The sequence below is a fragment of the Phascolarctos cinereus genome, unplaced genomic scaffold (assembly GCF_003287225.1).
Source record: "Phascolarctos cinereus isolate Bilbo 61053 unplaced genomic scaffold, phaCin_HiC Scaffold_9;HRSCAF=440, whole genome shotgun sequence".
NCBI lineage: Eukaryota > Metazoa > Chordata > Mammalia > Diprotodontia > Phascolarctidae > Phascolarctos > Phascolarctos cinereus.
Genome location: NW_027556402.1, coordinates 99016235 through 99039762, shown reverse-complemented (window position 1 = coordinate 99039762; position 23528 = coordinate 99016235). Strand labels below are relative to the sequence as shown.

The 23528-nt window shown below is 34.2% G+C and overlaps 1 protein-coding gene across 1 annotated transcript in view; it reads right to left on the bottom strand.

The window, feature by feature from the left end:
• PDGFC (platelet derived growth factor C) overlaps nucleotides 1–23528 on the bottom strand; it is a 236160-nt gene that overhangs the window by 91252 nt on the left and 121380 nt on the right. The window contains exon 2 of the mRNA XM_020994096.2: nucleotides 13145–13340. Within this exon, the coding sequence (XP_020849755.1) occupies nucleotides 13145–13340 (196 nt within the window). The remainder of the gene's footprint in view (nucleotides 1–13144; nucleotides 13341–23528) is intronic.

The window sequence follows — 23528 nt, the reverse complement described above, 5'->3', positions numbered from 1 at the left end:
CACATGCAACTTTTCACACTTAAAGGTTCCAATTTTTTTTTTTGGCTAGACAATGGGGTTAAGTGACTAAGGGTCACACAGCTAGTAAGTGTCAAGTGTTTGGTCTGAGGCCAGATTTGAATTTAGGTTCTCCTGACTCCAAGGCAGGTGCTCTATCCACTGCACCACCTAGCTGCCCCACAAAGAGTGGGTTTCTTTTTAGGAGGGATGAGGCAATTGGGGTTAAGTGACTTGCCCAGTGTCACACAGCTGAGTGTCATGTGTCTTAGGTCGCATTTGAACTCAGGTTCTCCTGACTCCAGGGCCGGTGCTCTATCCACTATGCCACCTAGCTGCACCTCCCAATTTTCTAAGGAAAGGCAGGAAGACTCCTTTCCACTCAGGTCATAAGTCAAGTCAACAACATTTGTTAAACATTTGCTATGTGCCAGGCACTGTGCTAAATGCTGGATATAGGGGGGGAAAAAGGCAAAGAATGTCTCTGCTCTCAAGAAGTGTTGATAGTGGAAACAACATGCAAACTACTGTGTACAAATGAGAAAGATGTAGGATTAATTGGAAATAACCCTAGGAGGAAGGCACTTTGGGGAATTTCACTTTAAAGGAAGCCAGTAAATCAAAGAGGTAGAGAAGATGTGAGAAAGAGTTGAAGGAAAAGGGACAGCTTGTGAAAATGCCCAGTCAGGAATCAGAGTATCATGTGCACCACGGAAACCAGTATCACTGAATTGTGGAGTATGTCGATGGAAGTAAGGTGCAAGAAGACTGGTAAGGTAGAAAGTGATCAGGTTATGAGAGCTTTAAAAGGCAGGGAGGATGTTATATTTATCTTGGAGGTAAATATAAGGAAGCCATTGAAGTTTATTAGCATGGTTAGGCCTATGCCTTAGGAAGATTAATCTGATGGTTGAGTAGATGCTCTAATTGGAAAAGTGGGAGAGATGTTAGTCAGGGAAACCAAACAAAAGACTGTTATATAATAATCATATACGGATATACAGAAGTCCAGGTGTGAGGTGAGTAGGAGGTGCCCTACACAGCACGTCATACCTGGAATAAGAAAGACCTAAGTTCAAATAAGGCCTCAGATACATACTAGCTGAGTGACCCTAGAAGAGTCACATAAACTAACTCAATCTGTTTTCTCATCTGTATAATGAAGACACAGAGAACAAAAAATAGCTCCTACATCATCGGGTTGCTGCAAGGATAATATTTTTAAAGCTCCTTTCAAAACTTGCAGCACAATACAAATGCTAGCTATCATTTACTCTTATAGGCTGAGCTTCTTCATTATAATTGCATAGCATCCAATTTCATTTTGTCTTGGTTTTTTTAAACTGTAGTCATTGAGTATATTTTTTTTCTCCCAGTTCTACTTACTTCACATTTCATCAATTCATACAAGCTTTCCTTTTTCTCTGACTTCTTTATATCTGTCATTTCAAAATCTTCCCTGTGACCCCCTCTAACATGGAAGTTTAGGTCACGTTCTTTTGAAAAACCCTTCGCCAATAAGTTTTCTTTTCTTTTCTTTTCTTTTGATTTTTTTTCCTTCTAGTTTCTATCTCCTCGTAATCTAAGCCAAATTCTATTTTCCAATTCATAGGATATACTCATAAATGGTTTTTTTCCCCTTATTCTCTCAATGAGGTGACATAATGGATAGAGCCCTGGGTCTTTAATCAGCAAGAACTGAGTTCAAATCCAGTGTCAGACGGCTGTGTCTGTGGACGAGCCATTTACCCTCTGCTTATCACAGGTCCCACAACTGAAAATGGGGATAACAAGAGCACCTACTTCACAGAGTTGTTGTAAGGATCAAATTAAATAATATTTGTAAAGTGCTTAGCACAATGCCTGACACATATTAAGCACTATATAAATATTTATTCATTTACCTTTCCTTCCTCCCAATCTCCTGCTTCTCTAAGTCTCTCATAAGTAGAGCTGTTGGTGAACCAAAGTTGATCTACTTCCTCTAACCCATTTCTGTGACAGCATATTTGTAGGTTTCATTCTATTATCCCTTCTCTTTTTGTATTTTTGTATTTTATTTATTTTTGGTAGAACCCTTCAATGTGTCTCACTACTGGAAATATTAATTGATGAGGCAAACAATGGTATGAGGGTACATAATCTTACTCCCTACCTTTATTAGGATCACTTACTTTTCCTAAGATTGTCATTGTTTGGTCATTTAGTCATGCCTAACTCTTCATGGCCCCAGAGACCATGGCATGCCAAATCTGTCCATAAGTTCTCTTGGCAAAGATGCTGGAGTGCTTTGCCATTTCCTCCTCCAATGGATTAAGACACAAAGAGGTTAAATGACTTGTCTTAGGGCACACAGGTAATAAGTGTCTGAGGCTAGATTTGAACTCACTCCAGGCCCCACACTCTCTTTCTTGACCATACCATCAAATGCCCCTGTCTAGTCCAATTTACTAATTTTGTAGATGAGGAAAATGAAGCCCAGGGGTTAAAATGATTCAATAAGAGTGATAGATGTTGAAAACATTGGAACAAGGATATTTAGTCACGTTCTCTGTACCAGTAAGCTATCCACCACATGCCATGCTGCCTGTAAAATTCTATTTATTCCATTATGTATTGAAATACACTGCTATAAATATTTAAACCAAAATAAAACATTTATAAAATCACTTCATAGAAAAATGTATTTTCTGGTCATTAAAACACACCACACCATATTGGCAATAATAATTCCACTGGTAACAGAAGACAAAGACTCAGGGATGGTGGTAGGAGAAGAATGTAGTACAGAACGGAAAGTGATAGGTACCAATACTTAACTCATCATTTCATTATCTAAATATGAGAAGACAACAATACCATATATTCTCCAAGTATATTTTGTTGTGGAGAAAAAAGGACTGGCAACTACCTCTGTGCTGTACTCCCTCACAATTTTCCCCATTCCCAATGCTAATAAATACTTTTTATCTATCCATCTATCTATCTATAATTTATTTGTCTGATAATTCAATACATTGACAGATTTGTGATAGTGTCAGAGTAGAGATTTCTTCCACCAGTCAAGATAACAATTTCACCATAACTTTTAATCTCACGTGATTCTTGTCTAAATCCTTCTGCAAATCTGACGTAGAGCTTCTACCCAATGCACTGAAAGCCATTCTTTGGTTTTCTTAGTATTTCACGCGCGCAAGTATGGTAACTAATAATGAAGAATACCCTTCATTTTCAATATGTAACTGTCCCTACTCATTTCTTATAATATGTCTTTTTCCCTATTTTTGTTCTTTAGTGTGAATCATTCAGTTAATTTTTATACACTATTTACGTCAACTATGGTCTCTTTGAGTCACCTACAATTTTGGTTTTTTTTATGAGATCATGCAATCCTTGATTTGAAGCCATTTGAAGTAATAATGTTATGAAAATGTGTGTGTGTCTGTGACAATGAGCATGCTGAGATTGATAGAATGTTGTTCATCCCATCTCCTTTTGCTCAATTTTGCGACTAACTCACTCATCACATGAAGCATTCATCCAAAAGACTGATGGTCTAACTTAAGGAGTGGATCATTCAAATGCGGCATTTAATCTATATAGATTGCATTTTGTAATTTTTAAAGATAAATGCCTCACTTTTATGCACTCTGTCTTTAGATTTTACATGTGTAATTCGTCTAGTCTACAGACATCTCTGTAAAAGTCATGATCACTTTGCAAAGAATCATATGCCACTGTCATTTTAATATGGCACACATATATATGGAATCATCATTTTTACTGTTTCCACCTTATTTTGAACTTGTTTATAAAGTTAGATTTGAACTTAAGAAGAGCCCTTAAAATATCACATTATTAACTAGAGACCTGCATTCTTTAGTACATGTAGTCCCCAGAACTTATGCTTATGAGGGATACTTCTGCACTAAGCAAATACACAGTACAAGCACCTCAGGACATGACTATTTTTCTGCACCAGCATTTAAAAAAAAAATAGAGGTAGCATATCTAATATAGTGCATGGTAAAAATTTCCTATTTCGAAAGTGGGTAACAGATCACAGAAACACACTGTGTTTCAGAAATAAAGTAAGGGAATAGAAACAAGACTAAAGGTTAGAGAGGTTAAAGAAGATTGTACATTTTTCACAGCATTTTTCATAGCAAGATAAAACTACCAATCCTCTGCTTTTCTTCAGGTAAGAACAGGAAATTTTCTGAAATTTGTACCATGTTACTCAGTTTATTTACTAAATGAAAATGTTAGCATCTTATCACTTTCTCTAAGACCAACCATAATTATTTTCCTAGTCAAATTTGTCCAAGGCATTTTTGTGTTAGAAGGAAATCACTGTACAAATTTGTCAGATGGACACATTCAGGATAATTCTTCACCCATAAAATAAGGGAGTTGAAATGGATGGATTTCTCCTAACTCTAAGATCTTAGGTTTTCTGAAGTGTTTTTCTCATTGATAGATTTTGTTGTTGTTGTTGCTGTTTCCAGAAGGGAAGGGGTTTTACAAAACAAGAACAAAGAAGAAATAACAAAATGGACCTAACTCATGGCTACCTCCTAGCAATTAGTTCAGAAAACTTTGGCAATACAAGTAGAAGTGACTGATACCATACTTACAATGTAAAGCACACACTACTAAAACCCTGCCAGATAACCAGTATTTGACTTATTTCTCTACAAGTGAACACTCATGCATAAATGTGTAGGAGGGAACCTGAATTTCTTTACACAGAAGAACAGTACAGTCACATAACTCTAATTTTTCAGCTTTTCCACTAAACCAAAAGACCAATTTGGGAAACTGACTACATAGACATCTTTACAGTTGAAAAGCATCACAAGGTTTTATAGGTAGATTTATATCTATTCTAAATGCATTTGGCCCAAAGATCAATAATCACTTCTTTCTCTCTTCAGGTACTTACTCTTCAAGGCTAGATGAAATCAACTTAATAACAGAATAGCACCTTCCTTTTGTGATTTTCTAATACCAATGTCTACTGTCCTGAAAAATATCATTTACTTTTAACTGTCATCTTTATGAGGTGAGAGTAAAATAATGAAGTTGGATTGTATAAGATTCACACCTCAGTTCATCTTATTAGATTAATATGTTTTTTTCAATATTTCAAGCATCCATGATTACTTTGGTTTGGCAATGCTTTCTACAAAATAAACTGCAATAAGGAGATTTGCTTGTTAAATTGTTATTACATAAATTATTAAATTATTGTTAATTAAGTTCTGTGCCTCATTAGTCTTTGACAGTTAACTATGGTGGAAAAAAATATCATTGCCTGGTTTCCAACCATTAGGTTGGTGATGAACCTCCCTAAAGCTAGCTAAGCAGGTCTTGAAAGAAACTAAAGTATTATTCCATGATATTCTTTTCACTTATGGAGACATATATACATAATACATATTTATAATAATCCTACCAAAAGAGGAGTACAGGTATATATGAATTTATATAAGTATTGGTAAAAGGTCATTTAGAGGTCATTTAGGTTGGGGTCCTTTGGGCTCCTTCCAGCCAACAGAAAAAAATGTAATTGGGAAATATTTGGCAAAATAAATAAAAAGACAATATAACATAGATAATGATAATTTTTGTTTTTCTAAGTTAAATGGTATGCAAGCACAAGTTTCTATTTGAGTGTAACACCACTGATCTAGTACATACCTCATGTTTTCTAGAGGAAAATGGTGAGAACAATGCAAGTTAAATGATACTGTCTAAATTAGGATGTGAAAGCAGGTTTTTTGACTACAGATCTAGAGTTCTTTTTTAAAAAGTTGCATTAAAGACAACATGGAAAATAATTTTTAAAATTTTCTGAATGGCTATCATATTAATTTTTCTACAAAATCATATGGATGTCATAAAGTGAGCTTTATTATTTAAAGCATTAACATATTTTTAGAAAGCACAGAAAGTGAATAAAGAGTTAACAATATACTATTAGATAAATATCAAAATAACAGAATCATGCCATTAGTTTAAATTGGAAAAAATATGCCAATGCATATTTTGACTAGTTATTCCATCATAAAAAAACTCCTTTCCTTAACTGATTTATTTTTTTAAAAAATTATTGATAACTTTTGTTTTTACTTCACCTAAATTTTCCCCTTCCCCTACCAGAGAACCAAGCCACATAACAAGAATTTGATTTACTTTTAAAAATATTTTCCCTTGAAAATTTTGTTTCATTTTGTTTTAAAACTTATGACAATTATATTTAATATTTTTCTTAAAATACAAGCTTTGATAATTTAAAGAGAAAAAATTCTTCGATCACTTGCTTTACTTAATTAATTAACTACATTTCACTAACTTGCCAAGGCTGAAAGAACAGTGATGGTCCAATTCCACTCCTGATGAGTATGGGAACTTTGACCTGCTCCTTTTCCAATTATGCACCAGTTTGCCTCCTTTTAAGCAACCTGGCAGACCCCCTGTCCTCCAAACACTACCAGAAGTTTACCAAATTCGTGTTGGATTTAGTGTAGACACCCAATTGTCTGCAGCCCTACTGCAAGTCAGAACTCTTGTGTCCAAGCGACACACCAACCTTCTCTCTCCAGGGGCAGGGATTATAGGTGTGTAATACCATGCCTGCCTCCAATCATTTTTTTTTTAGCTTGAAATCTTTAACACTATAAAACTAATAAAAACAAAATGGAATAGTGTTTTAAGGTGAATATCCGCTTAAAATAAAAAATTCTGAGTTTGAATTCAATCAAATGTAGCAGCACAATGATTGGCTATAATAAATTTGCAGGAAAACCACTTTTATAAAATAATGGATGATGAGCAATTGAATCTCTGTGTAAAAGCAAACTGCCATACATACCAGAAAATTGAAGAGAAGAAGCACAATGTAGGGTCTAGAGGCCCACATGAGTCAGGAAGACCTAGGGCCAGGTTCTTTCTCCTACATGTACCAGCTATGTTAACTATGGACACACCTGCTAACCCCTCAGTGCCCCCAAGCAACTCTCACAAGATTGTAATTTACAGTTTAGTTGTTGACCTACATTCCATGGAAGGAGATGCTATGGCAAGAATTAGGAAAAGCACTTATAAAGATAGAAGTTCCGTAAGGAAGTCACAGATCTGAATTGGCCTTTCCCTGATTCAAACAATAAGAAAAAACAACAATATCAATAAAAGCCACAAGCCTAGAATCTTAATTTATTTTTCTACTTTCTTTGGAAAGCAAAGGATAAAAGTTTACAGACACCAACTCACACACAAAGTTCTTTGCCAATACCTATATGAATACCTACACACATTTCTTCTGTAGGATTATTGGAAATATGTGTTATGTATATACATTTATATTTGTGAATTACTGGTAAATGATTATAACTACAAGTTGTTTTTGGTAGCACATCCATTCTGAAGTAACCGAAGTACGCATTCCAATGAGAATGTAATAAGCAATAAAAATATGCATTTTGCAAAACATTAAGTGCCAAATATTAGAATCTTCTCTTATGCATTAAGAAAAATTAAATAGGCATCCATTACACATGTAATATGTGTAGTGTATTGTCCTTAAAAGCATTTAATGTATACTCAAAGATTTCTTTGAAAGCTTTAACTTTCTCGAAAAGACTCATGATGAAAAATACTATTCACATCCAGAGAAAGAACTATGGAGTCTGAATGCAGATTGAGGCATACTATTTTCATTTTTGTTGTTGGTTTTTCTTTCTCTTGGTTTTTCCCTTTTATTCTGATTCTTCTTTCACAACATGACTAATGTGGAAATATGTGTAATATGATTGTACATGTATAACTTCTCAGATTGCTTGCCATCTTGGTGAGGATGGAGGAGAGGGAGAAAAAAAATTTGGAACTCAAAATTTTATAAAAGTGAATATTGAAAACTTTCTTTATATGTAAGTGGAAAAAAACTATTAAAAAGAAAACTTTAACTTTCATCATTGGCAAATGTTTTGCTAAAATGCATTATATACCTTACCGTCTTCAAAAAAAAAACTTACAATGATTGGTTATCAGGATGCTTCAAAGCTACATGGGTGATAAATGAGTAGATAAAACCTTTGGAACTGGCTAATCACATGTTTTGCTTTTGCCCTTTATAATATAGCCTTATATTTAGTCTATGTACAATTTAGATATTTCCTGCACCTTGAATCAGAGGTGTCGGCTTCAGCAGAAGGAGCAGTAAATATTTATTAAGCACTGTGGGAAAGTACAAACACTCAAGATCTTCTGCCGGCACATGCCTGGAGACACATGGCCAGCTCCCAATGTCCTACTTTGTTCTGCCTCGAGCCCCAGATGTTGACCTAATTACTTCCTTGGCTTCTGTTCCCACCTTTTTTTTTTTTTGCCTGGGTCCCTCCACTTTACAGGAACACTGCAGAATAGGATTGCAAAATAACAGCTCTGGCTCTGAAAGGTACCACAGACTCTTTTTAGACCAGCCCCTACATTTTAATAGTTTAGAGAACTGAAAACCCAGAGTTTAAGTAGTCTGCTGAAAGGTGGCAAGCAACAGAAACATGATTTTAACCAAGGATGTCTGACTCCAAAGCCAGTGTAGCTAGGTGGTGCAGGTGAGAGACTATGAGACTTGGAGACAAGAAAACCTGAGTTTGAATCTTGGCTCAGGTACTTATTATCTGTGTGACCCTGGGCAAGTCACTTAACTACCCTCAGTCTCAGTTTTCTCATCTGAAAAATAAGGGTAATAATAGCAACTATTTCAGAGGGTTGTTGTGACATCAAAGAAGATAACATGTAAAATGCTTTGTAACATTCAAGTGCTATATAAAATCCAGCCATTCTAATAATTCCCACTGTACCATGTTGACTCCCCAGTTGCAAAATGTAGGCTTTCAACTTCATCTTCTCCGTGCCATTTACAAATTTTGCACACAATCCTTTTTGAGGTTTTTTTGAGCATATTTAGTGATAGCCACTTCAGGGAAATGTTAAAAATAACAAGCTCAGGAGAATTACTAAGTTACCAGACTTCTTCAAAAGCTTATTAATGATAGTCAATAGAGGACCTCAATGAAATGAAAATGGATCTAAGCCTGGCTTTTCTTGGATACTTTCCTATGTTCCACTAGACTTATTCTTCCCATTTTTATCTTTCTTTAATGTGAAATGTATATTAATCCTCAAATTCTCTCACTCACCCTCTCTTTCTTTTCTTCCTTCTCTGATCCCTGATGCAAGTAATATCAGTTCATCATATTCATCCACCTTCTATGGGGTCAATCCTTTCTCATTGGTAAACAGAAGTATTAATTATGGACACTCAATTTTATTGAGATTCCAGTATGCTTCTATAAGGAAAATATTTAACATCTCTGATGAAAACTAGGCTAGTGTCTAGATCACTAGGGTCCATGAACATTTTCAAAGGACTCAGGTTAAAAATGATATCCACCTGCAGATAGAGAACAGGTGAAATCAGAATGCAGGTGAAAACATATTTTTTTTCTTTTTCTTTGTTTCATTCTTTCATTTTTGTAAGAACATGCTTAATGTGGAAATGTGTTTTGCAAGACTCCATATTTGTAATGAGCCTTGACTTTCTTGCTTTCTTAATGGAGTGGGGAGGAAGTGGGGAAGAGAGAGTGAATCTGGATTTCAAAATAAAATAAACTGTATTTTTAAAATATTTTGATAATTATTTTAATATAGCTGGTTTCCTTTGCAATCCCATGTACTATAAACATATGAAAAGGGGTTCACAGGAGTCATTATACTAACAAAAAGTTCCATGACACACACACACACAAAACTGATGACAGCCTTCTCTAGATATTTTTGGTTCACAAAGATGATTTTAAAAAATAGATTATTAAAGTTGAGAGGGATTATTGTGTTCATTTGCTCAAACCCTCTCATTTTGCAGATGAAGTAGGAGGTTGGAAGGACCTGACCTAGAGATGGTAGCAGTTTGGAATGGGGAAAGGTAATGATGGGAGAGACAGAGAGAGAGACAAAGAAACAGAGATAGAAAGCAATGGATATGCAGAGAAACACACACACACACACACACACACACACACACATACATACATACATATACATATACACACGCATATATATGGAGAAAGAGAAATACCATATATACATAAGTACATGTCATATGTCAAATAACTTACACCACAAGAGAGTATTATTTATACATATGTACATAGCTATCATATGTGTCAAATAATTTTCACAAGACAACATTATACATGTAGTATTGTCTTGTATATACGTATATCAGTATATACTACATATATGTACTGTGTATATATACATACAATATATACTATACATATGGTATACGTATATTATATATACAAAAATATATACATTGTATATATATGATGTATGTTACATATACAAGATATTATATAATATATATATTTTCATACTAGATATACAAGATAATACTACATGTATTGCTTTGTAGCATAAGTTAGTTGACATATATGACATGTGTACATAAGTATATACATATATAACATTTCTACATACATCTATAATATACATGTGCACATATATGCGTGTATAAATTTGTGTGTATGCAGATATAGATATAGGGTGTGTGTGTGTGTGTGTGTGTGTTGTGTGTGTGTGTGTGTATCTATGTGTGTACTGGAAAATATGAGGAGGAAAAGATTAATAATCACTTTTACAGAGTAGCAGAACCTTAGAGAAAGGACAGATGTTTAAGAAGCAGAGAAGAAAGGGAATGGAAAGAGTATTAATACTTCCTGTTCATTAACAGCAAAATATTAGCCCCACCATCAAACTAGAAATTAGAAAAACTCCCCCTGTTCTGAACAGCCCTCAGAGAAGCTGCCCAGTAATTGAAGGCAGGAGAACCTGATTTCTGATTCCAACTCTGTCACTAACTAATCTTGTGATTTTTGAGTAAATCTTTTAATTTTTCTTCTCATCTGAAAAATGAAGGGATTAGGCTAAAGGATTCTCTAAGGTGCCTTCCAACTCTAAAAATATATAATTCTAGGAGAAAGAAAATCAAAAGTCATCACAGATTTAGAGCTAGAAGGGACTTTATATATTAGTGCAGTTCCTTCACTTGGTGTAAATAACTTGCCCAAGTCTTTCCTACATAAGTAGAAAACAGCAGAAGGAGGACTCAAACACTAGCATTCTGAGTTCAAATCTAGCCTAGAAATATAGACTCAGAGATAGAAAGAACTTCAGAGCTCTTTGTGGGAAGGTAGGTGCCACAGTGGATAGAGTAATCGCCTGTGAGTCATAATGATGAGTTCAAATCTGCCTCAGATACTCACTAACTCTGTGACCCTGGGCAAGTCATTTAATCACGTCTGCCTCAGTTTTCTCAGCTGTATGATAAGGATAATAATAGCACTTACCTGGAAGGGTTGTTGTGAAGATCAAATAAGATAATATTTTAAATTTCTTAGCACAGTGCTTTGCACCTTGTAGGTCCCTTAATAAATGTTTTTTCCTCCCCTTCCACTTAGAGTCACCCCATCATTTTACCAATGAGGAACCAAGACTGAGGAGTTAGAAAGAGTGATGGCTTTGAAATTCATCAATCTGTCATCCATGGCTTCAAATATTGGCTCTGTCATTTAAAGGTACTGACCCTGTAGAAGTCATTTAACCACTCTAGACTTTAATTTCTTCATCTGTAAAAATACAGTTTAGAATTAGGTGACCTTTAATACCCCTTCTAAACCTATGCTCCTGAAACTGACCCCAAATTACTTAAGTATTAAGCATCAGAAGTAGTTGTTGAAGCCAAGTCCCTTGACTCCACAGCTAGTGTTCTTTCCAACGTACCACACTCTAAACCACCATACAACATTTCCACTTAGCTAAAGAATAAAGGACATTTACCCATGTGCATGTTTATTATTACCCATTATGATGGGAACAAGTTTGGTAAAAATAGTAACATTTAAAAATAATTTACAAGGAAATAAAAGGCCTTTCAAGTTTTGTTTCTACTTAGATATCTACAGGGGGAAAAAGAGTCAAGTATATGTTTTATAAAAGCTGAAGTCAAATATGTTCATGATAAACAAATGACAGTGAAGTGAAAACTTCACAGAAAGAATGACCACCCAACCTGGGTTGTTGTATTCCTGTGTAAAATATGTGGGGCAATATTTGTGTGGCATCTGGTAAGTAGGTGGTCTGCTAATGGGAAAGGTTCCAGCTGACATAATGTTCACAAGTACATTTGGGAGAGTTAGGAAAATGAAATCCCACTCAGAAAAGCACAACTATGCCACATGCCTCATTCTATACTATTCAAGTCAATAAGCAATTATTCAGCACCTATTATATGCAAGTCAAAAAGTCATCTTTTTATGAAATAAAATATTTCATTGTATGTAGCTAGGAAGATAGGGTAAGACAGATAGATAAATGTCCTAGTAGAGTAGAAGATAGGTACTATCTTCTATACTATTCAATTCAATATGCAATTATTAAACAACTATCATATACAAGTCAAAAATCCTTCTTTTTATGAAATAAAGTATTTCAACATATGTAGCCAGAAAGATATTGGGGTATGTAGGTGTCATAGTGGATAAAGTACTGGGTCAGAAGTCAAGAAAATTCATCTTCATGAATTCAAATCTGCCTTCAGATACTTTTAGGCTGTGTGACCCTGGGCAAGTCACTTAACACTTTGTCTTTCAACTGTAAAATAATCTGGAGAAGGAAATGGCAAACCGCTCCAGTATCTTTGCCACTAAAACTCCAAAAGGGGTCATGAAGAGTTGGACATGACTGAAACGACTGAACGACAAAAGTCAGAAAGATAGGTCAGAACAGAAAGATAAATATTCTATCTGAAAATTGATGTATGTACATAGGGATGGCTAAACAGCTCACTTTCCCTCTCTTTCTTTTTTTTTTCCTTTTTAAATGGATGCACTGAACATAGCTTTGAACATGGGTGTGCATGTCTTATGTCAACAGAAAAGCATACCAGGATAATGTTGTCATTCATAAATATAACTTCAAAATCAAGGCCTATTATATTCTGGGTTTCTACAAACCATTAAGCAAAATAGTAAGTCATCAAAGCTGTTTCTATTGTCTTTGAATTTTAAACTTGATAACTTACTTGCATATGTCATCTTCTGGGTCTTCCAGCCCAAATCTTTCATCAAAAGTCAGTTGTATCCACATGTTTTCCTCTGCTGTTACTAATCTCCATACCAGAACTGTATTTCTTGGGTAGGTATGAGGGAACTTCGGGCTGTGAATACTTCCATTCGTTGTCACTGTAATAATCCTCTCATGCTGGGGATCTTGCACTCCTAAAGTAAATATATACACACAAAGACACATTCAGTAGACTAATCCAAAATTCTAGGGGATAGTATATGATTTAATTTTTGATGTTTGACTTGGGTTCAAATCATAGCCTTGCCACTCATTACCTGGCCAATTCACTTTTCCCTTCTCTAAGACTACATTTCCTCAGCTGTGATTGGAAGTGGTTGGGCTAGATGACCTCCAAAAATCCTTCCCAAATCTAAATCAATGATCATAGAATCTTCAAGCCCTTAATTGAAATTTAATTCTTCAGAAAATGTAGTAGGTCATGATTCATTGTCATACAATGTCACCAGAAGAATATTGCCAAAAATAGAAGACTCGATAGTTTAAAGGCTCTTTAACTATCTGAAGACGTTATTCATTTTTACATACCACAAACAGATTCTTCAACTGGTATAGTAAAATACAGTTATGACTCGAAGTCAGGCACTGTAAGTTAATTTTTTTGATCCAGACATGATTTCATCAGTACTGAATTTCCAGTGTTTTGTATCCCTCCGCGTGTTGGTAATTCATAGTCTTAGAGGGATAAGAATTTAAATGACTCACCCACAATCACACAGCTACCGTGACCGAGAGGGGACTTGAGCTTAGGTTTCCCTGCTTCCAAGCCTTGCTCTTTATCCCTACAATACCCTCCCTCTGGAAATTTCACTGAAATATACTTAAGAAATATTCATTGATTCTAATAAACTTTTATTTTAATTAGCTTTAATGATGGTTTAAAAAAACCCAAACTGATTAGAAATATACATATGTGTATATATTTAAATACAGACAAATAATAAAGAGAAACTTATTTCTAGGTAGACTGCAAAGTTATAATTTTTCAGTTCTGCTACGAAAGATGTAATATTTTATACATACTAAAATTGTGCCCATGTATAGTGCATATACATACGCACAAAGATATACACATATTGTTCCTTCCCCATCCTCACTTTTGCATACATATACTTTTATGCTATAATTGGATCCTGAAATACAAATACAACAAACAGTATAGACTACTGTGTTTGGGAATATCATCAATATTCACATTAAAAATAAAATATTTAATCTGAAATGTGAGGATCCAGCATTTAAGCCTATAAAAAGGCTAGACTGCTTATGTCACTTGGTCCCAAGTCTTAAGAGATCACGTATAGTAGGGATGCATAGGAGTGTGAGTTTGCCTGTCTAACTTCTTTCTCCATTGTTTTTTCTTATCTCTCTGATGCAACTGTCTCCCCTTTCATCCAATCAGATTAATTTCTTCTGTTTCTCCATTTCCTTTGCTGAAGCATGTCTATTCTTCTTACATTCAAGTAAAGGCATTTCTCTATCCATCCTGATGAAAACCAGTTTCTGATTCCAAGTTTCTTTTTTTCTGACCAATAATTTCAAAGGTCTTTTTTTCAGCAAAATAATCAGTTTTTGAGTTGGAAGTTACCATTAATTGATATTTCTGACTATTGTCATCATTAACAGCCTCCCAAATCTTAGCTAGAATATGACAGGGTGGGTAGCAAGGTTACACTAGAAACTTCTTGAACTTTAGGCAGCTTAAATTTGTAAGAATATTGTATCTCACTCATTTTTTCTAGAGTATCGTTATACACTGCTAGCATTGGGTGAATCATTTCATTAAACCAAAGGGGAGAAAAAAGAAAGCAAAATATATATTAACTTCCATTTAATAAATCTTGATTATTTGCAATAAAGCCTTTGAAATATTGGGCTTTTGTGGGGGAAAGGAGTACATTTCTCAAACTATTTTCTATGTAATTAACTGAAAGGACTATTCAGGTTACGATATTCATCAAAGTTATGGCATTGTTAGTAAAGAATTTCCTAAATAAAGCAAAGCTAAAAATTCAAAACAAATAACTGACCTTTATTCCCTTTATAGCCTGAGGCCCTCAGTGGCAATAACTTAGCTAAGTTCTGAGACATATTAATTCTTTGTAGATACTGATTTTAAGGTACTATTGATAAAATCAATTGGTTATTGGGGTATTATTGAAAGAATTTAAAGACATTATTGAAAGAATATCATATGAAAATTTAAGAGAACTAAATTCTTTCAAGCTTATTAATATATGGTGATAACTTCATGGACTTCAGGTTCCTCAAATATGAAATGGCTAAGTAAAATGTAATCTTTTGCCCTCTAAAAAACTCTGGATTCTATAGTTTTGCTAAATTACTCAAAATAATACCTTAAAGAATAAATACACCTAATAATTTATTACCAAGGAAGAACTCAAACATAAAGAAAATAAAATTAGAGCAGCTCCCAGTCTTCTCCTACCAACCCCAAAGAGAAAATTTACTAAGATAAAGGGCATAATAAGCATTTGAACTTACACAGTAAATCTGTCTCACCTCAAAAAGTCTTCTTTAGAGTGAGATGTATCCCACCCCCATCCCCAGGTCACTAACAAAATCAAATGACTGGAGAAATTTAGCATTATAGAAAATATTGCTGTGGAACACCTATTCCAATAGTCTAAATATTTCAGAAAGTAAGACTGTGACAAAGGTTTAAGCAAAGAATAGAACTAATGAACTGATTTTTAGGACAAGTGCCCTCTAGCTTGCCCCAGGCAGATTTTATGTGATTTCATATTTAAGCTTTTGTTTTCCTGTTATAATCAATACCTAAATGCCTATGGGTCCCTATTTACAAACACATCAAAGTTTACTCTTTCACCTACAGTTTAGTAAATTGCAGTGTTATTAAAGGCTCTCAATTCTATTTTTGTATCTTGAGTTGAAGGTTGATGGCTGGAATGCATATACTTAAATTGTGTTTACTATATCCCTTTTCTTTCTAATTCTGAATCCATTAGACTGTAATTAAATGTAATTTAAAGGCTGAAAATTCGAGTCTTATTTGTGGTAAAGAAATTGTAAATGTTCTCTAAACTTGACTTGCCACTCACAAAAGATTCATGCAAAATGCTCTGTGGGTTTTGCCAGGACACAATATGATTTACAGATGACTGTCAAAGTCTTGTGTGTAACCCAAACAACCAGGGACATGATAAAATAAATAAATAAATAAAAACTGGGAGGAGGGAAGCAAAATGGAGCAAAGGTCAATAGTATATTGGACCAACGGGACCTTTTATTTTCACTTTTATTAATTTAAGCACCAACTTTTTAAAGTTATAACTGAACTGCTAAAGAAAGGGACATATCTGTGAATTATTTAACTGAACTATTCTTTTGCTGTTCCGCAAGAGATTACTCCAAAACAGCACCAGTGTATTATAACAGGTCATGTTTTTGCTGGTTGGCTCATTATGTAAGCTAATCCCACACTGGTTAAAATACACACACCCACACAAATTAAAATACATACTCTAAAATGTTTTCTTCCTTCAATGTACTATTTTTTTTCTTTATATTGTCTAGTTTCTAGAAAATGAGAAGAAAAGAAGAGACTGGATAGTGGAGGTATTATTGAACAGTGAAATGACCAAACAGAAGGCAACCAGAAAAGAGGAATAAAACTGGGTTCAAAATGGTCAGAAGTTCAATATGAGTTAATAGTGACAAGAGTTCACATGATCACTACTGGTTGCACTAAAGGAGGTTAGAGTCCCACCTTCTCTGCCCTGTCAAAGGACATTTGGATTTTCATCCTCAGTTCTGAGTAGTATTATCCTAGGAAGTTTATTTACAAATATGTGTCCAATGAAAAGTGGCCAGGATGGTTAAAGGCCTTGAGTTCATTCAACAGGGATGAGAACATGTGGTCTGGAAACAGGATGGCCAGCTAAAATCCCACCTTTTATGAGAAGCTACTTTTCCCAATCCTCCTTAATTCACACAAACAATCTAACAGTGGAGACAGCAAATGCAAACATCTAGGTACAAAACAGATGAACTCCTCCCTTCCCTTCCCCTCCCCTCCCCTCCTCTTCTCTTCTCCTTTCCCAACCCCCCCTCCCCACCTTGTGTATACATGTTTGCTTGCATTAGACTGTGAACTCCTTGAGGGCAGGGACATTTTTTGCTTAGCATGTAGAAGATGCTTAATAAATGCTCGAATGAATAACTTATGTTGAACATGATACTTGTCACCTTTATGAGTATCATATAAGAAGAATTATACTTGTTTTTAGTCACCTTACCACACAAAAGGTAGAACAGTGAGAGAAAAACAAAACAAAATAAAACAAAAACACTTGACTAGGAAAAAGGACACCTGGTCCCTGGCTTCCAGTCCTGTTTCTGCCTTTAACTCACTGGATGACCTAAGGAAATGCATTTGATAAATTCTTTCTGTATCAGTTTTATTATCTGTAAAATGGTAATAATACATCCGCCCAATATGCTCTACAGCCTTGGTCTTCACTATAAGGGGGTTGAGAAGCAGAACACTATCACTGTATTCTTCCCCCCCGCCACCCCACATCATTCTTTGTCATCATAGCAAACAATACATTTTTTTCATATAGAAAAAGAAGCTAAATTGTGATAGATTAACCGAAAAAGATGATTTCCGATTTTGTTTTGTTTTACAGTGATTTTATTCTCACTTGGCAAAAGTTCATTTAAAATGATAATAAAGGAAGATGTTTTTAGTCCTATTCTGACAGTGGGTAAGATTGTTTATGGGCACATCTAGGCATGTCTGGGCAAGGTCTCAGTAAAAGCTGAGACTAGCAATGAAGGAATACCAATAAAACACTTTTGGTGCTGAAAATACCACCAGAACATAGCAAAGCTATAAAAACACTGCCAAGATTTGGTGAATTACGCCTTAAGGGTACCATACAATGAAGTGATATAATTTCATCTTTTGGTTATTTGGCAAAAGCATTTTTAAACTATGATTTGCTATTGTTGGGAATGAATTATGCCAGAAAGATGAGCAAGATTTTTATTTCAAGGTGACATAAACAACTTAACTCTCAATATATAAATCACAGATGTGTCCAAGTTTAAGAATTCTAATTTTAAAATTGAGTGATTCCAAGTCACAAGGTACAAGTACAAATAGACACAATTGTGACCATATATTGCTACCACTATTTTAAATTACTTACGGTTGTGTCTTGTTAGAAACAACTGAAATGCCCAAATAGAAACTTAGGAAAAGAAAAGTGAGAATGTTTATTCATATTACAAAAGAATTCTTCTATTTGAAAAGTTTACCATTGGTTTCCTTCAATTTTGTAATTCTCTCAACACATTTAAGATATGATTTAATTCATAAAGCAATATGAATGTATACATTTTTCAAAACACAGTTGTAGAAGAAACATTAAAATGTGGCAAATTATCAATTTTATGTAAAGCACAAGCTATGAAGCTATCAAAATTTTTAAGTAAATTGTGAAACTAATAATTGTTTGATGAAAAGAGAATTTAGTCTCAAATCATATTTCACCTGTTTTTATGGATGACCATCTTAAAATTATACTTATTTTACCAGTTTTTAAAAGAGAATCTTTTTACTTAATTTTCAATAATCATCACATTCCTGTAACTGAAGTTTCCTAGGAATTTCAAACATTGTTGATAGTGTGTACCTCCTTTTTATGACACAATCAAATTGAAAGTCCAAATACAATGCTAACATATGTATTAAGAGGCTTAAATATCTAGTCAATAAAAAAAGCCTTCAGAAGTTTACTCAAGGTCAATCTAAATTCTCCATTTTCTGTAGAGGAATTCAAGGTTCTGTACCCCTTTTATGACTATTTAAAGTTCTTTAAAGACAAAAACGTAAGGTCTGATAATTAAGCAGGTGTGTATATGTGCATATATATTAATGTGTAAAAATAGAGATATGTACAACTCCGTTTTACAATAGGCATCACTGCACTCAGCATATAGTATTAGTGAAAAATTAAAATAAAAATGGCCTTGTTCATTTAGCCACCATTTTTAGAGATGTACACATACCTTCAAAGTACTCCTATAATAAATTGCAGAGAATGAGACAAAGTGTGATGGATGCAGGGCTGGCCTCATGAGTCAAAAAGACATGGTTTTGAGTGTAACTCTGACACATAATGTCTCAGAACCCAAAGGGTAATCTCTAAAGATTGTAAATTAGATGGTTCTCATGAGCATTGGAAGAGGGAAGTTTCCACACTCAGAGATCCTAACACCAATGAAATTACAGCACCAAATCCAAAAGCTAAAATAATATGCAATAAGTATATGTGATGACATATTGAATGACAAAAGATACAGAAAAACGAAGATTACAAAAATCAAGGAATAACTTATATTTCTCTTCTAAAGGCAATATGGAGTCATGGATAGAACATTGGCCTTACAGCTAGGAAGACCTGGGTGTGACACATATTAGCTATGTAATGCTGGGCAAATCACCTAATCTATCAGTGCTTTAAGCAACCCTCTAAGAATATAAACTGTACACAAGGTGCCAGTATATACTGATAGTAGGCAGTTTCATTAAGCACCAGTTCCATAAACCAACAAAATCTCAGCTACAATATTTATCATCATGCTAATGCTAATATTGTTTAAACTATATTCTTCAGCCCCACTCTATAACTTCTCCTCTCCACTTTTCTGTTAAGAATCATGGATGCTTACAACTTCTCTGGAACAAGCAACTCTCTCTGACTGCAATTTGCAAAGCAGGTGCAAATATGCACCTGATAAAAAGGAATTTCCTCATCTGGTGCTGCTTATACCAATGAAATCACAGCTGGGTACAAAAACAAAATGAGACCAAAGCATTAGCACCATCACTCATTAATTTTCACAGCAGACTTGGTTTTTCACATAACTGGAATTTTTGTATCAATATTTGCACACACTTGTAATTAAGACATACGATCTTTCTTAAGATTACTCTTCCTTATAAAACTGTAACATCAGAATAGTAATACACACATTTCTGATATAATAACAATAATAATATAATGGCCAGCATTTACATGGTACCTACTATGTGCAATATAGTACTATTTTGCAGGCAATAGCCATCATATGATCTTCTGTTCCCACTTTACCTCTAAGGATATAGAAAACAGATACGTGAAGTTTCTTAGAAAATAAATGTATTAATAAATATTAAGATTTTTTAAAAAACAAGATTATGGTAGAAAACTGGTTGGTTTTCTCAAAACAAAGGTAATCATATACTCCACTAGACCTAATTATGCGGTCAGAAAGTAAATGAGGTTCTTGTTATTTGGTTTGGTTTGGTTTTGCCTCAGCACATATTGTTTTAACTGCCTGTATGATTGATAATGAAATTGAGAAAGAGAAAACACATGGATTGTATGAGTCTGTTTCTCTTTAGAATCAGGATGAATTATGTCCCACATTAGGAATGCTCAGCAGCCACCAGTTTGAAGTCAATAGTCATAGTTTAAAACAAAAGGAGGAGATAGATAGAGTCTTTTGAACAGTGGGGAGAGGAGGCAAGAGAGTTTCAAGTTAAAGATTTGGATTGCAATGTGAATTAAGCTTGAAACAACCTGGGGATTCAAGGGGAGTTCCATTTGCAGCAATGAAGGGGTTTTTTTTGTTTGTTTTTGTTTTTTCCCACAGTGCAGTTTTCTTATTCAGTTTTGGAAAAATAGCTTCTTCACTTGCAGTTAGTAGGAAATAATTCCTGCAGCCACAGAAGCTCATATCCAGTGCTCTTTTATGGTATTTGAATGGTTTATGGTATTTGAATCACTGATATGAGTATAATCTAATAGATCAACAAATGGAGTTGCCAGAAATACAACCCTCTCTGAACTGGAAAAGGCCATTCACATAGTTCTTATCCTCAAAATATTTTGTCAGACAAATTTAATTTTGTTGTTCAGACAGCTATCCTCACATTCCCTCCAGGAATGGGTCTAGTCTTTCCCTGAGATAGAGAAGAATGGAACGTTATTCTTGTATAGACATGAACTATGTTGAAGAAAGTTACAACCACTCATGATTTAGTTTTGGTATTTTTATGTAAATAATCAAAATGGTATTATGTGACAAATACATAATCAGTCACTTGCCACTTTCTGTCATTCCCTAAAAATAGCCTGGGCAATCTGAAGAGAGGCTGATAAACTATATAACCTCATACCTAGGCTTGCAGAGGCAGTTTTAGAAATATAGATTAATGCAAATTCTTTAGCATTTTTTAATACTGAAGAAGGCAAAGAACCATTATGTAGTAGATCATCAGTTGTGTTTCCTTTCTGGCTGATCACAAATGATTTCATGTTTCTACATTCATTCACATTAAACTTAATCAGTATCACTGACAAAGATCTCATACAAACATACATGTAAATCTTAAATATACTAATGCTCACTCCTTATTTAGTATATACATTTGTCAAGAAACCACTCATCCTAAGTTGACTCCAAATATGAATTATATTGAAAAATAAACAAGTACATGATCAAAAGAAAATTTGGGGCCCAAAGACTAGAAAGAAAGACCAAAAAACAAAGAGAAGTGTACCACTTTTCTTTAAAATAACAAGACTTTGGCTATCTCTAAAGCATTAATCAAAAGTATTTACAAGAAAAAGGCAAATTATTTTGAAACAAGTCTGAATTTTAGAGCTCCTAATGAACATGTTATAAATTACTGATAGTAATAAATGTTATATTGAATTAATACTTCATTGGGAAAAAATTGAAAGCACAAGTATGTCAAAAAAAAGATTGAACTACCCTTCTCAACTTCATTAAAGGCCTTAACAAACTGACATATCCTTTTTTAATTCACATACTAACTTTAATAGAAAATGAATACTGTATTCCTATGTGAAGAAGGGTGTCTTCATACCATCAGTTATGTAAAGGTTGTAATTTTTTTTCAAATCAGATTTTAAATTTCAAAATAATTTTAAAGACTTTGCTTACCTTTTAAATGTTCTTTCTTCTATTTTCTATGCCAGTCCAGATGCTTGAGTATAGTTCCTCCCTGCCAGTAGATGGAGATAGTACAATTGAGACTTTTGGTGACCTCAAATTCTTTTTTAGGTGGTTCAGAATCCTCATTTCAGACTTTGGAAGTGGCCAATCAGAATTATTGAAAAGACATGAGAAACTGCATAAAAACTGATTAACTGAATCAAATTTACTTTATCATTTTTTTTGGCTAATCATGTAGGGAGGGGGAGGGGTCTTGGCTGGCATAGAAAAAAAATCAAGAAAGAGCATTAGCTTGTAGGATATGTTCCCTTGACTCTTCAGTCTTCCCAGATTCTTGTTCCTCCCAACTCCCCAACCATCTTGTATTAAAACAGTACTTAAACAACAGGTAAGGTGATGGCTAAACTTTTTTTTTCTACTTTAGCAGACTGTTGCATGTCATTTTTCTGTAGTTCTGTGATGTTCTCAGTTGTGTTCCATATTCAAGCAGAAAAAAAAAACCCAAAGAACAACTAGTTTCTTCTTCCAACTAGTAAATCAAAGGGTCTCTGGAGACTTCTAGAACTCAATTTTCATGGCTTTTCAAACCCATACCATTTCATTATTCTTCAAAAATCTATGTTCTCCATAGGCATATAAAGTAGAAGTTCAGAAAGTCCATGCCTGTCCATTTTAACAAGACGGAAATAGATCTTCTGAAGATAGTATAACCTCAGCTATTCTGGTGCTAACGAAGGTGAATATGAACAGTGTCCCAAGTCAAGAGTGCTGACATTTTCTTCATTGAAGAATTATTCACTTCTGGACATTTATTTTACACTGATATTAGACAGTCTGATTAGTACAGATAGATTCCTCAGCTGTTTTTGATGAAGGAAAAAATTCATAAAATACAATACTTTCTTTTTAAATAATTCATCTTTCTAACATTTCCCAAAACTTAAAGGGCACTTAAATAATAATTGATTGTAGTGATAATGACAGTTGATGATGTTGATAATATGAACAATCAGAATTGATTCAAAGGCTGATGAATTTATGTAATTATAGTTGCAAGTTTTTTTTTAACTCAAGTAACATGACTATTTTTTCTACTTTAGAAAAAGTTATGTACCCAAGTTTTAAATCAATATGCATTTTACTTGTAAATAACAATCCCCTGTCCTTGTCAGGACATAAATTTACATTTCTAAATTGTCTTATATTTAATAGCCCCAAATTCCTTGATATGAACAAGGCCATGTGATAGAAAAATAAATTTTAAGCACTGAACCAAGCAAGAACAAAAGAATTTTTGTTCAAGA